The sequence below is a fragment of the Cucurbita moschata genome, unplaced genomic scaffold (assembly GCF_002738365.1).
Source record: "Cucurbita moschata cultivar Rifu unplaced genomic scaffold, Cmos_1.0 Cmo_Scf00015, whole genome shotgun sequence".
Classification (NCBI taxonomy): domain Eukaryota; kingdom Viridiplantae; phylum Streptophyta; class Magnoliopsida; order Cucurbitales; family Cucurbitaceae; genus Cucurbita; species Cucurbita moschata.
Window position 1 is genome coordinate 501,824 of NW_019268531.1, and position 20,891 is coordinate 522,714.

At 36.5% G+C, this 20,891-nt stretch overlaps 6 protein-coding genes across 12 annotated transcripts in view; 2 read left to right on the forward strand and 4 right to left on the reverse strand.

The window, feature by feature from the left end:
* The window catches only part of LOC111453819 (mitochondrial pyruvate carrier 1), a 2,261-nt gene extending 2,065 nt beyond the window's left edge, over positions 1–196 (reverse strand). Inside the window, exon 1 of the mRNA XM_023095068.1 lies at positions 93–196. The gene's annotated coding sequence lies outside the window, so the exon portion shown is untranslated. The remainder of the gene's footprint in view (positions 1–92) is intronic.
* Positions 197–252: 56 nt separating this feature from the next.
* LOC111453815 lies at positions 253–2,490 on the forward strand. 3 transcript variants are annotated; one of them, XM_023095063.1, is made up of 2 exons: positions 253–375; positions 959–2,490. In XM_023095063.1, exon 2 carries the CDS (start codon positions 994–996, stop codon positions 2,167–2,169), a length of 1,176 nt encoding a protein of 391 aa, XP_022950831.1. In that variant the 5' UTR covers positions 253–375; positions 959–993; the 3' UTR covers positions 2,170–2,490. The 3 variants fall into 3 exon arrangements, with proteins under 3 accessions (XP_022950831.1, XP_022950829.1, XP_022950830.1); XM_023095061.1 differs by having other exon boundaries at positions 260–627; XM_023095062.1 differs by having other exon boundaries at positions 260–627; positions 963–2,490.
* Positions 2,491–2,659: 169 nt separating this feature from the next.
* On the reverse strand, positions 2,660–5,471 carry LOC111453818 (tRNase Z TRZ1). Of its 2 annotated transcripts, none has more exons than XM_023095067.1 (8): positions 5,148–5,469; positions 4,629–4,791; positions 4,444–4,514; positions 4,255–4,350; positions 3,790–3,903; positions 3,427–3,495; positions 3,238–3,312; positions 2,660–3,021 (listed from the first exon to the last, which is right to left on the reverse strand). In XM_023095067.1, the coding sequence occupies exons 1-8, from the start codon at positions 5,373–5,375 to the stop codon at positions 2,947–2,949; spliced, it is 891 nt and encodes a 296-aa protein (XP_022950835.1). In that variant the 5' UTR covers positions 5,376–5,469; the 3' UTR covers positions 2,660–2,946. The 2 variants fall into 2 exon arrangements, 1 of the variants encoding a protein (XP_022950835.1); XR_002712308.1 differs by having other exon boundaries at positions 3,006–3,021; positions 3,407–3,495; positions 5,148–5,471.
* Positions 5,472–5,884: 413 nt separating this feature from the next.
* LOC111453817 lies at positions 5,885–8,611 on the reverse strand. Of its 2 annotated transcripts, none has more exons than XM_023095064.1 (2): positions 8,404–8,611; positions 5,885–7,619 (listed from the first exon to the last, which is right to left on the reverse strand). In XM_023095064.1, the coding sequence occupies exon 2, from the start codon at positions 7,543–7,545 to the stop codon at positions 6,415–6,417; it is 1,131 nt and encodes a 376-aa protein (XP_022950832.1). In that variant the 5' UTR covers positions 7,546–7,619; positions 8,404–8,611; the 3' UTR covers positions 5,885–6,414. The 2 variants fall into 2 exon arrangements, with proteins under 2 accessions (XP_022950832.1, XP_022950833.1); XM_023095065.1 differs by having other exon boundaries at positions 5,885–7,588; positions 8,404–8,608.
* Positions 8,612–10,532: 1,921 nt separating this feature from the next.
* On the forward strand, positions 10,533–15,415 carry LOC111453813 (extra-large guanine nucleotide-binding protein 1-like). 2 transcript variants are annotated; one of them, XM_023095057.1, is made up of 8 exons: positions 10,533–12,314; positions 12,413–12,550; positions 12,628–12,732; positions 12,833–13,009; positions 13,158–13,338; positions 13,822–14,066; positions 14,284–14,447; positions 14,604–15,415. In XM_023095057.1, exons 1-8 carry the CDS (start codon positions 11,007–11,009, stop codon positions 15,190–15,192), a joined length of 2,907 nt encoding a protein of 968 aa, XP_022950825.1. In that variant the 5' UTR covers positions 10,533–11,006; the 3' UTR covers positions 15,193–15,415. The 2 variants fall into 2 exon arrangements, with proteins under 2 accessions (XP_022950825.1, XP_022950826.1); XM_023095058.1 differs by having other exon boundaries at positions 13,825–14,066.
* LOC111453814 (B3 domain-containing transcription factor VRN1-like) lies at positions 15,395–20,566 on the reverse strand. Of its 2 annotated transcripts, XM_023095059.1 has the most exons (8): positions 20,076–20,566; positions 19,674–20,007; positions 19,493–19,596; positions 19,104–19,418; positions 18,812–19,000; positions 17,741–17,815; positions 16,862–17,252; positions 15,395–16,351 (listed from the first exon to the last, which is right to left on the reverse strand). In XM_023095059.1, the coding sequence occupies exons 1-8, from the start codon at positions 20,136–20,138 to the stop codon at positions 16,290–16,292; spliced, it is 1,533 nt and encodes a 510-aa protein (XP_022950827.1). In that variant the 5' UTR covers positions 20,139–20,566; the 3' UTR covers positions 15,395–16,289. The 2 variants fall into 2 exon arrangements, with proteins under 2 accessions (XP_022950827.1, XP_022950828.1); XM_023095060.1 differs by lacking the exon at positions 19,104–19,418.
* Positions 20,567–20,891: the final 325 nt, after the last annotated feature.

The window sequence follows — 20,891 nt, forward strand, 5'->3', positions numbered from 1 at the left end:
AAAAAAAAAAAAAAAAAAAGCCCTCATGATCTATGAAAATTCAGCTGCATCGAGTAAAAACTATAAAATCTGAAGAACGTGCAGAAATTTACCAGTCTGCAACTCAATGGAGAGATCCAGCCAAGAGAGAATGGAGAACCGCTAGAGAATTTTGACTTCGAATCCACATAAAGGGAGAAGATGGAGTGCGATAGTCGGTTTTTTTTTTTTTTTTTTTTGGGCTTTTTTATTATGGGCTTAAGGCCCAGCCCATCTGTTAACAAGTGAAGCTCCTTCAACGGAGGCGCCAAATTTATCTCTTCCTTCTGCTTAATTAGGGTTACGGCTTACCTTTCCGATTCCGTCGTTTCTCTCCGCCGTGAGCAGCAGTTCGAGGTTTGTTAACTTTCAAATTCTTTTTTGTTTTCGATTGAGTTACATTGTCTCTGATCTGATTTTGGGGCTTTCCTTTCTTGCACACATTAAAAGAAAAAACCCTAAACCCTACGGCTCTTCTTCCCCCCACTTAATTACTTTGTTCTTTCTTCTCTCTTATCTCCCTCGTTGTCGCCGGCACCGCCGTACGTCGCCTCGCCAAAATCCCTTTTCTACCGCACCCCCTTCATCTCTCAGTCACTTGACGTTAAGGTCTGTCCCGATCTTTTTTTTTTTTTTTTCTTTTTGTTCTTTTTTGTCTCTTCGGTTCAACCAATTTCAAAATGGGGTGAATTTAAAAGTAGGTCTGCTGTAATTTGAAGTTCAACCTTAACGAGAAGAAAAGGAAGAGGATTAGAACTGACCGAAGTTCAAATTTTATATATTAAAACCAAACAGAGTATAAGTTACGCAGAGTCTGTTCTTGTTAAGAATTGAATGGATTTTATCAATTATCAAAGAATTTAGGAATTAGGATGAAACATTGTGTTTAGATATTACAGAGAATTTAGACTTCATAACTTAACTTATTTTTTTGCTGCAGGTAGATTACAACTTGTTTTGTTTTGAAATTTAGTCATGACATTACTTGAAGTCATCAAGCAAGCCTCCGTCTCCTCCGAACCTCTTGCTTCCCGGTCTGACTACCCCATTCTCCTCAATCCAGACGATATTCTAACCAGTTTGAAATCCAAAGTAGATGAACCAGATCCTGTTTCTCTTGTCAATCCCATTATTGGGTGGAAAATATCTGAAACCGATTCCAAGGTGATTGATTTGGGGAAAAAATTCCACGAAAATCTCAAGCTGAAGCTGAAAAACCGAAACTTTTCAAAGCCTGAGTTTATAAAGATTTTAAATGTGTTTCTTGAAAAAGTGAGGGAAACGGTCGGAATTGTTGTTGGTGTTAGTTCATCCGACAATCGTTACACTAAGATTCTGATTGAGAAACTTGGGTTCCTGATGAGTGAAGACATTGGAAACTTGGTTTTGGATACATGTATTGCTTTAGAGGAATGGGAATTGGTGGAGACTTTTGTTGTCAATAGACTTGTTAAACACGCATCTTATTCAAATTTGATTTTGAAACTTGTGGCGAAGAAGAGGTCAGACTTACTTTGTCTTTGTATCAAGCAAGCATCAGATTTTGGTCCTGCTGATTTGCATTGCATTTTGAAGTACTTTCTTTGCCTTTCCAAAGAGGCTTATGCCAGTATGCCTAATGTGAGGAAGGAATGGGAGGATCAGGCATTGCTAGCCATTGAGAAGGCGAGTGATAAAAGTCTCAAAGACAAGAAGTCCAATCTGGCAAAGGAGGCTGCAATTCAGCTCATGGTAGCATATGATGGGTTCTCAACCGAGGAACTGTGTTTGCATTATCTGTTGGCATCACCCAATCTTGATGAAGTCATTCTTTCTTCTGCCCTCAATAAGTTGAATCATGAAGAGATGATTTGTTTGATTCGATATCTGGGAAAATGGTTAAAGAGATATGAGAGATTTCCTCAAGCAGTTTCTTGTCCAAAAGCAGCTACTGTGTTGGGTTTGAAGGCTTGTGATTGGGTTCCCAAGCTTGATGATGTCGTCAGATATCTTGGACTAGTGCTGGACGAGAACTTTTCTTCATTGGTATTGCATCCAGATTTTCACGAGGAGCTGAAATCCATGGAGGAATTGGTTAGTTCTCTAGCCTTGGAATCGAAACTTTGCTGCGTTGTCGCTAATGTAGCAGACAATTTGAGAACTGAGGTGTAAGATGTGTTCATGGTTTATTTGAGCGCAACTATACAGCAACTTTGAAGGCTATTTGGAGGACGTTTTTGTAAACTGCTTTTTCTTAGAGAGTAAAAAAAGAAAAAACAAAACGTGTGAAAACACTTTCGGTTTACCAATGCTAAGTTTTTTTTTTTTTCTTTTTCCTGGTTTCTGTTAATCGGTCTCCTGGGTGATACGGACGGCTTGTGATTTAATATTGAGGTGTACTTTAATGGTATTTGCAAGGAAACTATTCACAGTTTAGATAAAGTGTTGTATTCTGTGTTCCTAATATGGGTTGATTGAAGTTATAATTTTGCAGATAGTGTGTGAATTATAGCATAACTCATGAATTGACGTCCTTTTTTTTCTTTCTTTTTTTGAGCAAAGCCATCCATTTTTCAATATTTTGGTTTTGAATTCAAATTGTGCCCTCTACTTGTTAAAATAATGAAGTTGAATAACATGGTATCTACTTAAAATATTTAAGTAACGCATATAAGCTTCACTGACAGTCGTAAAACTGCAGGAGCTAATTCAATTAATATCCTCAAATGTATCAAGAGTTTGATTTTGAATTTTCCCTAACAAAAATACAGATGGCCCAATTGGAAAGCATCAACATCATTTTGACAGTAAAAATAAATCATTTATGGAAACAAATCATGAAAATTCACAATAAAACAACTAAAAAAGAAGTATACATGAACTGAATGATTGCTGTAACAACCATAAAACTGGGCAAAATGATTTCCGGAACTCTTCTAAATACCTCTCTCAAAAACCTTCCGTTAGCGCAGAAACTCGGCCTGCTAAAGGTGGAGGTAAAGTAGCTACGGCTTGCTGAATTTCCTGATTAACCAAAAAGCAGAAAATGTATTTAGCTTAGACCCTTCTGAACGTACAAAAACAAACCAGAAGAGCAACTTGAGACTTGTTATCCTCTGAAATCCTCTCTAAAAAAATGTAAGTGGGAAGAAGATGATGTCCCCTCGTATAAGGACTGCACCAGTAAACTAACTAAAAGCATGATGAACTAGAGATACCAATAAATTGGCATCCAAGTACCTCTGTAGTGTAGCGAGCTGAAAAGTGAATCATAAGAATCGCTTTGTTCTTAAACTTCTCGGCATGGTTTATTATCTGGGATGGATGGATCATCAACATAAAAAGAACATTAGGATGTAAAAATATAAGATATAAGTTGCTGAATGAATACAGCAATAGAAGGTGTTACAATGCTGAGTGAACGAAAACCTCAAACAGGTGAGTGTGTCCGTACTCTCTTGCATGCTCCACTGTAACTCTATTTTCAAGGAATGTGCTCTGCAAAGAAGAATGGTTGTGCAGCATGAAGGATTAAACCCCAATAGAACCCACCCTCCCAAAATAATAACCTACACCATTTTTCTTCCCAATCTCAACCTACCCCCAAGCCCAATCTACAATGAACATATTTAATTTGAAATGGTTAAAATCACTTTTATCACATTCAAAATCTTCAAAATCACTGGACAACATGTTTTTAATGATTTCAAAATCAATTAAAATAAAAATACTTGAACAAAAGTTAGAGGAAAATAAGATTGTCATATAATGTGCAGGCTTCAAGTACCAGACCTCCATAACTAGAATCTTTGCCCTCAATACGTCAATATTATTTTCATCAACTATGAAGTCGGACGTGGTATCACCTGTAAAAGCCACTTCAGGATCGGTAATTGTGTAAGTAACCTGGCACAAATAAAAACAACCAAGATAGTTATGCATTTGAGGAGAATTTTAATGAATGGGGAAACGCGTGAAAGAAAAATCATAATCAAAGGAAAACGTCAAACTTTGTTAAATTATAAACAAGTAGAAATTTAAGGCTTAAACATAGTGGAAAAGTCCTGAATTCAACCAAATGATCGTGGATTCAAACTCTTCGGGTCACCCACCAGTGATAAATCTCACAAATTTCTAGGTAAATTGTTCTGCCAGGGAGGCCACTATAGGCTTTTGCATAGACGGAGTGTATAAAAATGAAGTTTTCAAAATGGATGTGTTCCAAGAAATCTATGAATTTGACAGTCAAGGACAGACCTCCACACCAGATAACCGGAGTTTCTTGATCTCGTTGCCAGGTAGTCCCAAGTACTCTTTCTTAAGCTTCTGTTTTACAGAGTAAAGTAAATAGCCCTGCCAAAGTTATTGTGTAGGAGTTGGCTGTAAATTTTGGACACAAAAAAAAAAAACCAAATCATCAAAGTATATGTGCATTAAATAGGTTACCTGGCTGTCAATGACATGGTATGTCTTAAAAGCCCTCACTTTGAGGTCTCTTCTCAATGAAAACTCTTCTCCTGCAAACAATATATATGAATGGAAGAATGTATTAAACTGCAACACGAAATTTGGGCAAAAAGTGACCAAATTATTCATTGGACAACATAAGAAGATTCAATAAGGGGCACTACCCACTTCCAAGCCTATCAAATTACATCTCAGCTCAGATTGATCCAATCTTCTGTGCACCTCTAAGAGATTTTCTACATCATTCTTTATAGATTTTGGTACAATGATTGTAGGAGGCTCCATTTTGTATAATCCACGCGTAGCTACGTATAAGGGAAGTCCCCCCTATTAAGCACAAAAGCTACAGGTAAACTGCAGATGAACAATACGCGAAAAAGCTTACATTCGAAATGCGATCGATGTTTGATTTGAATTTTATAAGATCTTCCCAACAACGTCGGGAAGGTAAAATTAGATTCAAATCTTAAATAGATACTTGAATTGAAGATAGCTGCAGCAGAACCACAGGTAATGACTAGACTTCAAGCCCTAAACCACATGTAATTTCACTTCGATATTTCTGCTGCACAAGTTATTGCATCTACTAAGCGTAGTGACCGTGAGGTCTCACGCCATGGGAACAAGCTCAGACGACAATGAGAAAGTTGAAAAATGAAGCGGTGAGAGGGAGTTGGACTTACAATGTGATCCATATGACCATGGGAGATGAGGAGGAAGTTCTGGCTTATAGCCTTTTGTGGGCAGCGACCAATATCAAAGGCCAAATTGAGGGTTGGGAAAATGATGCAAGTTTCATGGCCTCCAATGGACAAACCCTTAATTGGGTATCCTTCAATTTGCATACCCTTCGTCCTTTCCTTCAGGTCTGAGTCAAGGCTTTTGCTGCTACTTCCGGTTCCGGCTTCCATGGATGAAATTTATGAGCAGAGAAACGACGGAGACTGGTAAGCTCTGCTGCTTCAATATTTTGAACTTCCCTTTGTTCGGGTTCCACATTCCCTTCGCCTTTTATTTTCTTTTTCTAACAATGGTAATGTATTTTGAGTGAAGGAAAAAAATAAAATTTTACATATTTGCAATTTTCATTAAAAATGCCTAAAGTAACTAATTTCAATAATATAAAATTTTTTACAAATTTAAATTTGATTAATATATAAATTAATTATTGAATAATTTAACAAAAATTCATCGCAACACTTCATTCGATTCAGGTTCTCGCTTCTTCCATTCCTGGACTTTAAGCTTTGCTTTAATCTGGCAGGGAAGCGGGAGACACGCCTTACAAGCCGAGCTGATAGAGATGAGGTATTTTGGAGCCATTCTGAAAAAGGGAGAAACTAGCGCTATTTAGTGAAAGAAGTTTTTTAATCATCAATTTCAAACCATCGGCTAGAAGTTGTAACAATTGAACCATCCACTAAAAAGATACGGTTACATCTTTACACTTTGAGCTGCTATTTTCAGTGACATTTTCACTTTTACTGAAGTGCTGATGTTCGAAGTTGGAACCAAACAGTTGTTCATTGTTCCATTGCTGTACAAAATTTTAAAAAAGATACAAATAAAATCCTAAACAAGCTTCCTACTCTTCTACAACATTCAAAATCCCACAGATTAATCTCTGTACCCTTCCTGAGCTTACGAGAATAGTGTTCATTAGTGCCAAGAAGAAGACAACGCGTTACATGTTCTTGGCTCATCCTCCAAACAACACATTAGAACAGTGAGCAGGACGCTGGATGACCTATTACATAAGAACAGGTAAATCTACAGGCATTGCGCAAATGGGTTTTGAAGTTTATTCATACTGACAAATGATAAAACAACGCAAGAACCCAAGAGCCGTACATGACAAAAATCATCAGTTTGTGAACGATTGAACCAATTACAATTCAGAACATATTGCGACATAGAATTGGTCTAACCTCCACACCAGATATCTAAGGTTCAGAAAGGAAAGCCCCTGCGATGGCTCTTCCTTGAGGTTTCTGCCAAACGCTTAATGCCTTTTGCACTTTGATAGAACTGCATCAACTCATCAGCAACATCTTTTGGTTGACTGTTAACAAAACTCTCCAAGAACCTCTTCTCTGTCATCCTAAGAGCCCTGAGCATCAAACCGCCTTTGATCTGAATATCGAGACCCATTTCCTCCATCTTCCCTGAGAGAAGTACCCGTGGCTTCAAGACTGCTTCAAGGTTTAAGTATAATAGAAATGGGTAGTTAAGAATACTCTTAGCAGGCAGCTTCAACGTGCACAAAATGAAAGTCATGTTCCTTTGCACTTTATCGACTGATAGAGTTAAGATAAGGGGAGATCGTCCAAGAAGAGTGAATGTCTCATCTTCTGTGAAACCAAACTTCTCCAAATGGGCTACTTTTTGACGGATGGTTTCAAGTCGTGAGATACCAATGATTGTAACAATGTATTTGTACATCTTGTCACCATGTGTGAGCCCTGTTTTTTGTATGTATCCCATCTTCTCATCATTAAATGAAGATCTTGGGATCAGTGTGGGGCGAGATAAAAGCATGAGAATCAAATCCTTTCTACTGAGACCCAATTCTTCATACTGGGAAATTGCAGGCTTGATTTTATTATGGAAATCATAAGTCAAAAGTAAAGGGTTTTTTACAATGGCTTTGATAAGAGCTTCCTTAGATTCAAACATTTTCAAGAAGAACTCGATCCGCTCATGGAAGTTGTTGTTGATCCGACCTTTGAGGAACCGAGGATGGCAATTAATGATCTTCACAAGGTCGGGAGATGTGATGCCTACACCTTGTAGCAGTTGGAGTTTATCTTGTAGTAGGTTTAAGTCACTCCTGCGCAGAGAAGGTCGACGTGCAAAGATTTGTGCAATATCATCATCAGCACAACCCCATCTCCGGAAAACTTCGGTAGAGTCATTGGCATGTGCCAACGGCCTTTCTCCCACCTTCTCTTCAACTTGCTTGGCACTTACAGTTGAACAAGAGGCAACCTTTAATTTTTGGTTTACCAAAATGGAAGCAAATGCTTGCCTAGAAGAAAGTAAATAGCAGAGCTTGAAACAACCCACAGCTCTGGATTTCATATCAACTTGTCTACTAGAATGGGGTTGTTACCGATGCCTAGATCTGGGATAAATGGAGTTCTGAATCACTGACACTGGATTTATCAGATAATACAAGCAAAAACAAAAAGATCAGCCTAAATTAACCATGATGGGGCATTTGATTCTTCCCCATTAAGTAAAATCACAAAATATAACAAGTAATGTTTACATAAATCTTCACCCATTAATCACCCCACACAATCTTAAAATGAAGTTTCATAAAAGAATACAGAGAGAGAATAAGTGTGCATGTGTGTGTTCGTGAGTTCATCGCCTTCTGTAGCAGATTTTTCATCGAGCAACGTGCAACCTAATTACTAAAAATGTAACCTATTTCAAATCGTCCAAATACTTAACCCTTTTACACCATTTGGTTTTTTCTACTTCCACCAAATGAAAGCGGATTTAGGTTTCCCTTCCGGCACATACCACAAAATTGGAATAAGACGAAGAAGATTTACATTGCCCCGATTTTTTTATTTCTATGTCGATTGATCGTATAGTGTGCTAGAAGCCTAACTGGGGAAAAGAACATACACACTCAACAACTTATTGAACCCTTCACAAGAAACTTCCTGCCCTTTTGGTGTTTCCCCTTCACAAGAAGTTTTCTGTTCGGATTACGAATTCGAAACTTCAACATTTTGATTGAACATATGAACCAAGAATTAGACTGCCGAATTGCATTACGTAGTGGAAAACAGAAACCTAAGAATATAGAGCAGCCAGCAGTCGGATAATCACAAGGCCCAAAATAAAAAATCTATCTCTAGCCAAAAGAACGCGAAGAGCAGCCACAAACAACAAAATCATAACTAGAAAGAAAAAGGGAAAAACCTTGAGAACGAAGCTGAGAGAGGTGAAATCGAGAGAGGTCACGAGCGACTGAAAGCAACGAAGGAATCCCTAATAGAGAGATACCAGTGGATTGCAGCTGAACCAGAGTGGACTGATGCAGGAAAACGAGATTTGAGAAATCCCCAACAAGATCAAAGATGCGACCTTTTGGCAAAATGCCCTTCGTCCAAATAACAATAATTAGGGATCCGTTTATAATATCGTCCGTTACTCTAAATAACCTTTTTTTTTTTTACTTATTAAAAATGATTATATTAATAATAATATATGTTTTCTTTTCCAACTACATAATCAAAAGATTTGGTGATTAATTTCAATGGAATATTTTTTTAAAAATTGTGCTTTTTTATTTACTAATTTTTTTTAATGAATTTTTTAATTACTATTAAAAAAATCATTCCAAATTTAAATTTACCCATGAAAAAAAAATACATGACATTCGTGAACAATATATGTTGTCGTCTTCCTCCTTTCAATCGAATACCCTTAAGTTTTTATCATTTCATTTATGAATTTTTTTTCCTAAAGCCCGTCCTTCATATTATGAATTTACATATGTTCGCTTGAAACCATCTAAAAAAAAATTTAAGTTGATTGAATCTTTCTTTAATTTATCGTACACATAAATGTAAATGATTGTGATCATAATAAAATATTATTTTACGTCTATTTTCGCTAGACTACAATTTAGCTAGCAACCTTAAAAAATTGTCTACATTACTTTTGAAATTGAGATATGAATGACGTTTTATTCAACTAATTTTGTTTGAAATTTATTTTTCCCTCATCAATGCTTTTTATGCCACAATTTTGTTGAAGAATTTTGAGTTGACAAATAAGAAGATTGAAGTATCTTAATTTTTTTAATAAATAATATATGATTGAATTAGTGAATTTTAATTGTATTTAACAAAATTTTCATTTCATTTTTTTAAAATTTGTAAAATATTATCACATTTCCGTTTCAAATTTGTTTTATAAAATTAAAAAGATAGGAACATAGCCGTGGAGAGAGAATCCAAGTGATGAAAATAATAATTTTTTATTTAAAAGAAAAAAGAAAGTAAGGCAGTGAGGACCAAAGAAAAGGACAGAATTGGTGACTCTTCGTATTTGATATCAACAACACAACGTAGAAAGACAAAAGCACTGTTGGGCCAACTGGGCCCACTCGCCCTCCATTTTTCCCTTTTCCTCCCCCAACCCAAAAACCCTAAATTTTTAACATTTTAAATTATATATTTAACTTTCTAATTTATTCTATTTATTTTGAGTTTGGTAATTTTAAAAGGTTTCTTTGGACCTTTTTTTTTTTTTTTTTCTTTTGGTTAATTTTGGTTTTTATATTATCCAAACAAAATTGACTATAAAATTTGTAAAGACTTTTTTTGTATTTTATTATTTTAGTGGAGGATTTATTTTCTTAATTATTTTTCAAGTTGACATATTTTTTAAGAAAATTAATTAATGGGATGTTGAGTTGAAATTATCAATAAGAAAATAAACTTAAAAATTCAAGCCAAGTCAACAATTAAGACATCTATTTATTTATTGCTCAATTTTATGTTTTTTTATAAACCTAAAAGAGATTTTTTTTTTTTAAAAAAAACATCAATTTATACTTAAAATGTCAATATTGTATTAATTAAATTTAATCTATTTATTTGTAAATTTTTATATAAAATCCGTTCAAATTCACTAAGATAAAATTAATATTTTCTTTAAAAAAATATCACCCAAGCAGAAAGAAAAATTCCCATTAATTTAATTTTACAACGAAATTATAACTTACAAAAAATTTAGATTTCAAAGAGATACACATTAATTTTGAGAATTTAATGGATAGAAATAAAAAAAAAATTGAAATATATATACATATATAGTCTAAAATGACAAATACAGGGACAAAGATAAAAAAAAAACGACAAAAATAAATATTTTGAGCAAAATGGATAAAAGTTGAAAGGATAAAAATAGGAGAGAACCAATATAAAATTAAATCAATAGTTTTTTCTTTTACAATATAAATATAGAATTTTTATTTATTTATTATTACTACACAAAAGATTCCGCCTCCAACACCCGGCTGCTGGTTATTCTTTCCCCCCTCTCTCTCTCACACATTTCCAATAGCTTTTTCTTTTTCCTCTCAACCAAACAGTGCGCTCTCTCATCCCCACCGAATTTGGATTTTCCTGGTTCATCTTCTCTCTCTGTCTCCTCTGATTTCTTTGTATCTTCAATCCTTCTATTGCGACTTCTTCTTAATTCATTTTTGTCTTCTTACTCTTCGCTTCTGAACTACATTTTTTGTGCCATACCCTCTCTGCATCATTTCTCTAGCTTGTGGCTCATTTTTCTTTGCTGTTTATCCCTTTTGGTTGATTACTGATTGCTGAAGGTTCGGTTCGGATATACCTTGATTGATTTTTGAAGGGTACACAGTTTCTCTTTGAATTGCTTGGTGGGAGAGGAATCTGTTGTTTCGTTAAATGCTCTATACTTCACAGCTTTATTTGGTTTTGTTGGTGATAGGGTTAGACTTGAAATTAGGGTTAGGGCCTTAGATTTTCGGGATTGAAATGCCTCTGGTCGAGGCAATGGCTTCGGATCCTGTTGATGGCTTACCGTATTCGTTTGCTAAGGAGTACAAAGGCCCACCGGTGCCGTATGATCTTCCTCAAGCTCTTCCGATCAACGTGGACCGGATTCCGGTGGCTGCAGTGGTAGATGAGGTGTCTTTTACTCATAAGATGTCTTTGCCAGTTGTACAACCGATTTTGGCGCAGGATGTTCTGACGAAAAAGTTCTCTAAAGAGTTGGAACCTGCTGGTGGGAAGTCTGTGGTTTCACCTACATCTGTTATTGCGTTTGATCAGAGTACTGAGGATAGTCGCAGGTGTCTGTCGAAAGAATCAGATTCTGGCTCTGAAAGAACTGTTTCACCAACTTCTGTTATTGCCTTTGAGGACAGAGCAGCGAGTAATCATGGATGTCAATTGTCTGGTGACTTGAGTAGTTCAGGAGCTTTGGAGTTTTCAAATGGGAAAATTGTTTCTGGCGAATTTTCGAATGTTGGCAACTGCTCGAGGGCTTTTGGCTGCTCATCGATTAGTCATGGAAATTCTTGTGAGTTATTAGGTGAGGCTGGGAGCTCTTGCACGATAGAGTTTTCTGGTAGCTTTAATAAATCGCAGCGAAGCTCATGTTCTTTGAGAGCTTCCAATTGTAGGAAGGAAAGCATGGATTTCAATGATATCAATCAAGTTGACTGGGTCTCTACAGAATCAGGATTGAGTACAGATTATCCATCTTCTCGGGTTTCATCTATGAAAGTTGTAAACGAGGGAGGTTGTAACAGTAGGCGGTCAGCTTCAACATTTCTTGACCCTGAGTCTGAGGATACATATAATGAAGAGTACAGTCAGGATGGACTAGAAACTTTGCGAGTGAAAAGAGAACCACTTAGGAAAGGAAAAAAAGGATCATGTTATCGATGCTGCAAGGGGAACCGGTTTACTGAAAAGGAGGTTTGCATCGTCTGTGATGCCAAATATTGTAGCAGCTGCGTGCTTAGAGCTATGGGTTCAATGCCTGAAGGTCGCAAATGTGTTACTTGCATAGGATATCCTATTGATGAGTCAAAGCGAGGAAATTTGGGAAAATGTTCCAGAATGCTTAAGAGACTTCTGAATGAGTTGGAGATCCGACAGGTTATGAAGGCTGAGAAGTGTTGTGAGGCGAATCAGCTACCACCAGAGTACGTTTTTGTGAATGGGGAACCTTTATCTTTCGAGGAGCTTACAATGCTACAGACCTGCCCCAACCCACCAAAGAAGCTAAAACCAGGAAATTATTGGTACGATAAGGTTTCTGGTCTTTGGGGAAAGGTGAATCTAGTTACCTTGATTTGTTCTCCATTTCTTTTATTTTCCTTTTGAAATCTATTTCTTCATTATGCAATAAAACTTTGCAATCTAATTAACAGGAAGGACAAAAACCTTCGAAGATAACTACTCCTCATCTTAACATCGGTGGGCCGATTAAGGCAGATGCTAGCAATGGAAATACAAAGATTTTTATAAATGGAAGAGAAATTACAAAAGCAGAGCTCCGTATGCTGCAGGTAAATTTTGTAAGTGTAACCTTTGTTTCTAGCGTAAGTAACTTCTAAAATTAAAAGGGAACATTCGATCATTGTAGTTGGCTGGAGTTCAATGTGCTGGTAACCCACACTTTTGGGTCAATGAGGATGGATCGTACCAAGAGGAGGGACAGAAAAACACCAAAGGGTACATATGGGGGAAGGTACCGTCTTGTGGAAATAGACAGTAAATTTAGCTTTTAACTTACATTCGTAGCTTTAATTGGTCATATACTTGTTTTTGACTTCTTGATTGCATTTTAGGCTGGAACGAAGCTTGTCTGTGCTTTGTTATCGCTACCAGTTCCTTCTAAATCTTCAGCTTATTCTGGGGAACCAGACAGCAACCTTGTTTACAGAACTTTTCCTGACTACCTTGCTCTTCAAAAGCTCCTTTTAGTTGGTTATGATGGATCTGGGACAAGTACTATATTCAAGCAGGTAGTTTCTAATTGGTCAATTGAGTATTTGGTTCATCATATAATTGTGTGTAACTCTGTAAATTTCTTTAGTCATCTCAATTTTGCCACATTGCAAATCTTTCATAGTCAAGTTAAGTCGGTAATTACATTTTCTAATTGCTTGGCAGGCCAAAATTCTATACAAGGATGCACCTTTCTCTAAATATGAACGTGAACTTATTAAGTTGAAGATCCAGAGCAATGTGTACGGATATCTTGGTATAATTCTTGAAGGCCGTGAACGATTTGAGGAGGAAAGTTCGGCTGAAGTAAGGAGGAGAAAGCTGTCTGATGAAGTTGACCCTGCTGGTAGGAGTTGTTATTGATTCTTGTCTCATTATCTATTTAAGGCATTAGACAAGGTTGCTGTCAGGTGCTTGCTAGTTACCTGGAACAGAAGTTTTGGATAATATGACTTAGGCTTAGATTCAGCATTCAAGTATCTGTCGAATGCATTATTAGTGTTCTAATGGTTGAGTGTTTTATTTATTTTTTAATATAACAGCAGCTCACTTCGAGGGTGGCCCCTTGTCAAAGGCCCGGGGTTTATAAGTAATTCCTATTGAGAGGTCCTGTATTTGAACAGTCAGATTAATAAGTAAAACTGCTATCTCTTCTGGGTCTAATCCTTAGGGGCGGGCATGGGTGACCACTTAGCTCCTGTATGTGTTGTAGCTGTGTAATGTACAAGACTGTTTCACTTTTCTGGTGTTTGTAGTTAGCATTATTGTTATTATTATATAAAATGCTAGATTGGTATTAATTTGTTGAAATGATTTTTTGGGCTAAAAGTAGGATGCTCAAGTATTGATTCTGACAAAAGCATATACTCAATTGGGCCAAGATTGAAAGCTTTCTCCGATTGGCTTCTCAAGACTATGGTTTCAGGAACTTTGGAGACTATCTTTCCTGCAGCTACTCGAGAATATGCTCCGTTGGTTGAAGAGTTGTGGAATGATGCTGCTATTCAGGCTACCTACAAACGAGGAAGTGAGTTGGAAATGCTGCCGAACGTTGCTCATTACTTCCTAAAAAGAGTAAGTTCTTATAGTATTTGCCTCAACTTGTTTAATCTAGAAAATCTCTTATGTTCCATTGATATTGTATACTGGTTTACTTGTTGAAGTTAGCTCTCTTGTGGGTTTTGTAGTTTTCTCTTCTTACCTATAAACTCAGAAGTTGGCAAGTCAATAATAGTTGGAAGGTCTAATATCTTGTTCCCATTATGGATTTTAATATTCTGTGTTTCTCCAGGTTGTAGACATATTGACAACCGATTATGAACCTTCCGATTCAGATATCCTATATGCTGAGGGTCTTATTTCATCCAATGGGCTTGCTTGCGTAGATTTCTCATTTCCACAATCTGCACCTAATGATGATATAGACACTGCCGATCAGCACAACTCTTTGTTTACGTGAGTGATAATACTTGGTAGAGGTTTATCTATTTATTTATCTTTCCAAGTATGAGTGCCTTAACGCTTTGGCATTCTCTGTTCCTTCACTTCGTATTGAGTTAAAGGTACTAATTCAATCATCGATGATCATACTCATTTTGATTGGTTTGTCAGGTATCAACTTATTAGAGCTCATGCAAGAGGAATTGGTGAAAATTGCAAGTGGCTGGAGATGTTTGAAGACATTGGGATTGTTATCTTTTGTGTCTCTCTGAGCGACTACGATCAGTTTTCCATTGATGGAAATGGGGATTCCGTGAATAAGATGCTACTTAGCAGGAAATTCTTTGAAAGTTTGGTTACTCATCCGACCTTCGATCAAATGAACTTCCTTGTATTACTGAACAAATATGATCTGTTTGAAGAGAAGATAGAACGGGTACCATTAACTCAGTGCGAGTGGTTCGATGATTTCCATCCAATAATCAGCCGCAACCGCTCTAACAGCCAGAACAATATAAATAGCAGCCCCTCTCTAGGACAACTCGGTTTACACTATGTTGCAGTAAAATTCAAAAGGCTCTTCACCACACTAACTGGGCGGAAGCTGTATGTTTCACCTGTGAAGGGTTTAGAGCCTTATAGTGTTGATGCAGCTCTTAAGTATGCGAGGGAGATAATGAAGTGGGATGAAGAAAGAACCAACTTTAGCTTGAGTGAGCACTCGGTCTACAGCACTGAGGAAAGCTCGTTTTCTCACTAATGATTTAGATCAAGGGTGGTGTGTAGAGTGGGTAGAAATGCTATACCAATACTAAATTCATGCAGTTGTACATACGATAGCTTTGTAAATGAACTAGATAAGCCTATTGCTTCCACGAGTAATTGCAGCTGTAAGTTAGCAGAATACCATTTTGGTAGTAGAGGCAGAAATTAGTGTTCAATTTTCAATATTATGAGGCCTATTTTGGAGTAAGTCTTCAGTACTTCCATATGAGTTCTAACTTCTTGTAGCTTTTCTTATTGGAACATCAAAAGTCGTAAATAATGGTAAATGGAAGTTAAATATTATCACCTCAGTAGCATCCATATTAGCTGATTTCCTATTGTCTTCTTTATCTGTTTGAAGGGGTCGATACTCCAAATAAAGCATTTCTCCTTCCCTTTGATTATTCTCCTGAAGGTCATCACATCTTGGAAATATTGATCATTTCCTTGACTATCAACTTCCTATGAACAAGGTAAAAGTTAAAAGATTATCCACAAAAATATATTTCAGTAAGATCCCAAGAAATAATTTAACGACTATGCTCTACCTCATGCTCGAATTGAATGTATTTTGGTTCTTGAAACTGGCTATACTCAAACTGAATGAATCTAGTTTTTTGCATTTTATGCAGTTTCAAAGACCTTGATTGTTATGATTTTGAGTTTTGGAATGCTATATCAATTCAATAATGCAGTCTTTATGTATAATTTAGTTCGTAAGGCGCAAACATGTGGAGCATCATATACATATTAAATTACAACTACATTCACAACGTTAGATTAACAAGAAAAAACGTTACCAAAGAAAGAGAGGGACTTATCTGATCTTCCCTGCTTTTTTTTTTCATAAACCACTGTACAATGAAAACTTGGTTCTGCTATGCAGTCTTCAACGCACAGGAAGACAGTGGCGTGTTACTTACATCAAACTGTCCGCATACATTTCCCTTTTCAAGAACAAACTCAAAATCACATTTGTCATTTCTTTTCAATTTATGGCCCTCGTAAAATTTAGACCACCCAGCAGTAATAGAAATACGATTCTGGGCGGTGAAACAGATGGTTGCTGCCCACAGCTGGCCCTCTTCATCTCTAAGAACTATGTTTTGTTTCAACGAGATGTTCTGATCCCTCACCATACGTCCAGAAATATACTGCAATTCAATTCAAAACCAAATCATCAGAAATGGTATTCTCTCCAACATCCCTCAAAAGCTTCAGACAAGCCATTGGTTACCTGTAATCTCAATAGTAGCACAAATGGAAACATGGGAAGGTCCAACAGAAATTTGTTGAGTATATTTTGGGAATATAATCTATTATCAATTTCAAGCTTTTAATTTTAGTAGCGAGTTAAATCCTTGCCATGCCATTTGCTCTTCATTTCTATATTGATATAACACATGTGAGTTATAAGCTTCAAATTCTCCTTTTCTCACCACCCAATTTTTGAGGCATCGAAAATCGGACGACAAACAAGCCAAGAGTGAAAACGAATAAAATTAAATAAAATTAAAAGTAAAAAAAAAAAAGTAAAATCTAAGTTTAATGTGAATCTTAAAAATCAAGAAAAATCTGAATCGTTACATCATATATGAAATGAGGAATTGAAAAATAAAAGTGCCATCTTCAAACCTTTTTATGTTTTGAAAACAAGTACTCACCTGACCCAACTTGTAATCGCGTCCTCTTGCTGGATATTGAATGCTTGGCATCTTCTTTGACCTTCAAAATTGGAACAGAATTAGCAGCATCTGCAGCCACAGCCTCCAAAATTGGGATACAACTAGCAGCTTTAGCTGCCACTGCCTTCTTACATCCATTTGTACCAAATATCTCAACATCAAACGTACAGTGGCCGTCATACTGGAAAGCTAAGAAGTCTTCATATTTCAGAAAATAGTAATCTACGAATGCCGGCCAGCCATTCTTGAAATACACAAGGTCATCTAGTTTTTCCAACGTAATACGCCATGATTTTCCCATAGGATCTTTTATGATAGCTTTTTCTGGAAAAGATCCATTTAAATGCTTCACAGAAGCTGGCGGTCTGCTCTGGAAACAAGAGATGGGAAATGAAATAATGCAAACAGATAACAAGACAAATCATCTCACACGCAAGTACATGGGAAAAGTATCAACATGCTAACCCAGAAACCCTTAAGAGGAGCAAATGCATCTCTAACCAATGGTCAAAATATCAAGTAACTTTTGAGACCCATTTTCTGTGCATGTGCAATGCAGAGTCAACCGTTGGTCAAAATTAATCCCAAATATTCTTCTGCTCAGTAAAGAACAAGTAACAGAGCCATTTGTGAAACTCCAGTAATCAACCTAAAAAGGAAGGGGGAAAACGGCGCGGAAGTCGCTTAAGTTCCACCATACTCAAATAGACTCGAACCCTTCGCGTTTCCGAAATTCCAAAATCAAAATCGTAAGAACAGTAGCAACAAACGAAAACAAGGGGGAAAAAGAAGCCCCATAAATTTTAATGTTAGGGTATATATAATGTGGATGATTAAACAGAGAGGAGAAAGCATTACCATATGCAGAGAGCCGAAATCGGGAATAAAAACCTTGAAGAACTCAAGGCTAGAAGCGGCACTGGTACTGCCGTGCTTCAATCATTCGCGCCAAAAGAAGTATCGACGAAGAATCAGATAACAATCCGCAAAACAGGGGAAAGATTTTGGTTATCATAATAGAAGAAGAAAGGAAGGCGTGAATAGCAACAAAAAAAAAAAGGAAGAATTTAAGAAGATTCACCTCTCCAAATTTCACCACACCACATGCATGCAAGTATGGGGTGAGGGCTCATCTTTCTAGGGTTTTGGGATTTTTTTTATTCTTTTATTTCTAAAATGCTCGTTTGGCATAAAAAATTATAATTTATAAAACAAAAAATGTTAATTTAATTTTTTTTTTTTTAAGTTCATGGGATGTACAGCGATCTTACTCCTCGTAATTAGCCAATGTAAAATTAAGCTAAGTTTAAATAAAAAAAATTAGATTGAAATTTGCTATATACATTCCTATTTCCCTAAATTTATGAACTTTTATGTTAATAAACGATAAAATTTATCAAATATTTAAATAAAATTAATTACTAAAAAATTAATGTTCACATTTTTATGTATATTATGTTTGAATAAGAAACCATACTTTGATTGAGACGAAGAATACAAGAAAAAAAATCAAGGCTAGCGATAGACTGGAATCCAAAATAACAAGACTATGATCGAGGCGATAATTTCCCATAAACTTCATAAAAATGCATAAATTATACGCAATTAAAACCATGGAATCTCCATAAGAACATACCAACAAGACAGAAAAAAAATTGTTTAAAAAGAAACATGAGAGATCATAAGAAAAGCACAAGGCCTTTAAACATCAGCATGTCAGATTCGTCCCCAGAGAGGCATATTTCCACTAAAGAACACAAAAGGACAAACACAGCTTGCCTTCTGATTGTCAATGGCAGTTTTTAAGAGAATTGAAGAACATCCAACAGATAACAAACACAGAGACCAAAATAAAAGGGTGTTTTTTTTTTCAGTTCATTAAGGTTGCTTGAAAATGGTCACTTTAAAAACGCAGTTTTGTTTGCTCACCATTTCAAACAAGCAGGTGTCTCCATCTTTCAACCCATTTTCACCGTAAAATTTCCTCCAACCACCTGAGAATCTCATACATCCTTCATATTGCTTTAATGTTACCATCCATTCCTTATTCCCAGTTTGAAGCTTTACAGATTTCATTTCTGGTGAAAAATGCTCCTTACCAAACGCCAGGGGAATGTTCTGTCAATGATCAACAACATAAAATGCCTCAAATCCCATGAAAATGTATACATTTTATGAACTAAAGAAATGGGTTTTGATTGTTTTCTTCTGTTTTTGTTACCAAGATTCTGTTCTTGTAGCTTTTGTAATGAATATCCACTTTGAAGAAGGGATTTCTGGTTGATGCAGTGTTCTTATCTTGTAATTTGGTGAACAAAAATCTTCCTTTCTTAATCATTTCGAAGAACACAACATCGCCTTCTTTCAACAGATTTTCCTGTACAAAACGCTTCCATCCACTGGAAACGTATGCAAATTTATCTACACTTCCACTCCATTTATACAAAAGTGGCCATTTTCTACCATTTGCAGTTTGAACGTTAAAATTTCCAGATTTCTCACATAAATAACTCCTTGCAAATTTCGCAGGAAAAACCTCCAAGAACGAAGAACAAATTATCAAACAAGATCAAACGAGAAAGGGTTCAGAATAATCAAACAAGAGCTTACCATGTTGTATCTACCGCATACGTTTGATTGGTTCAACACAACTTGGAAGCCAGGTTTCTCTGTTGCTGATTTTCGTCTTCTCCTTGAAACCCCAATTTCATAGTCTTTTACAGAAGATGGTTAAAAGATAAACTATCAAATTCTACAAGAACGCTTCAAAATAACTTCCAAAAGTTCATACCTTCTTCATCTGAATCAGAAACAGAGTCATCGTCCTCTTCAGATTCTGTTATAGAATCACAAGCATGGAAAGAAGAATATTCGGATTCCAATCCAGATGGGTCGAATATGGTTACTTCAAAGCTCGAACTTCTGCCCTCCAATCTAAAAACCAGCAGAGACCCAAACTCCAAAGAGTAGTGGTTGGCAAATTTATGCCATCCCTTTTGCAGCCAAACGGCGCCATTAGCAGCCATTGTCAGACCCACTTTCCATTTCATTCCATCGGGAAGCTTTAGAATTACGGCACTTGACAAGAGCTTACCGTATTTCTTCACGAACTTCTTCGGAATCATCTGGAAAAGAAGCAAACCGTTTAAGAGATACAGATAAGAAAAGAAAGTGAAGGAGACTCTGTTTTCACCAGTTTTTGATCTTCGAGGTTTCTGTGCAGAAGGATTTTGAAAAACTGAGGAGAAGAAGCCATTGTTTGTGGTCAAGCTGCAGTTAGTGAATGAAAGAAAGCTGAAGCGGGGAAGATGAAGTTGGTGAAAAATGTCGGCGTCTGTTCAGATATTGTGCATCGGATCGTACATACGGTTTTCAAGGACTGTTCTGCTCTGCTAGCTGCAGGATGGATGTCGTTTTTTTTGTTCTTCATTATTATGGTATAGCCAATAAGGTTTTTTCGATTTAGTTTTATTTGGAGTTGGCATTATTGTAGTGTCCAGGCAGAGCTGGTAGCTTTCTGGAACAAGCCATTGTCAGCATAAAGCAAGCTCCAACCAGCTGAGAATCTGACATAACTCGCCTATTGCTCCTTCTTTCAAGAAATTTTTCTCTGCTAAACGCTTCCTTCCGGCTTCCACTCCATTTGTACAAAACAAGCTCATTGGGAATGGCGTCCAACAAGAAGAACCAAACATTGACGTGGGATTTATAAGACAGGAGCTTACCATGTTGAATGTACCTCGTATGTTTGACTGCTTGGCATGACATGACAAGTTTGAAGCAAGGTTTCTCAGATTTTGAGCTGAATCTTTGAGTTGTTTTGGCTCCAAGGTTTGCTAATGGTTGCCACCGGTCTAGTTTTCTGTTTCGAATATAGTTCTAGTTGTTCGGAGTCCAGTTCTTTGAGATTCTTAAGATTTTTCTGCTGATATTTTTATGTTCCATTCCGTTTTTATCTTTTTGTAAATGCTATATAATGTCATGCTTAGAATTAATAAAACTGCAGATC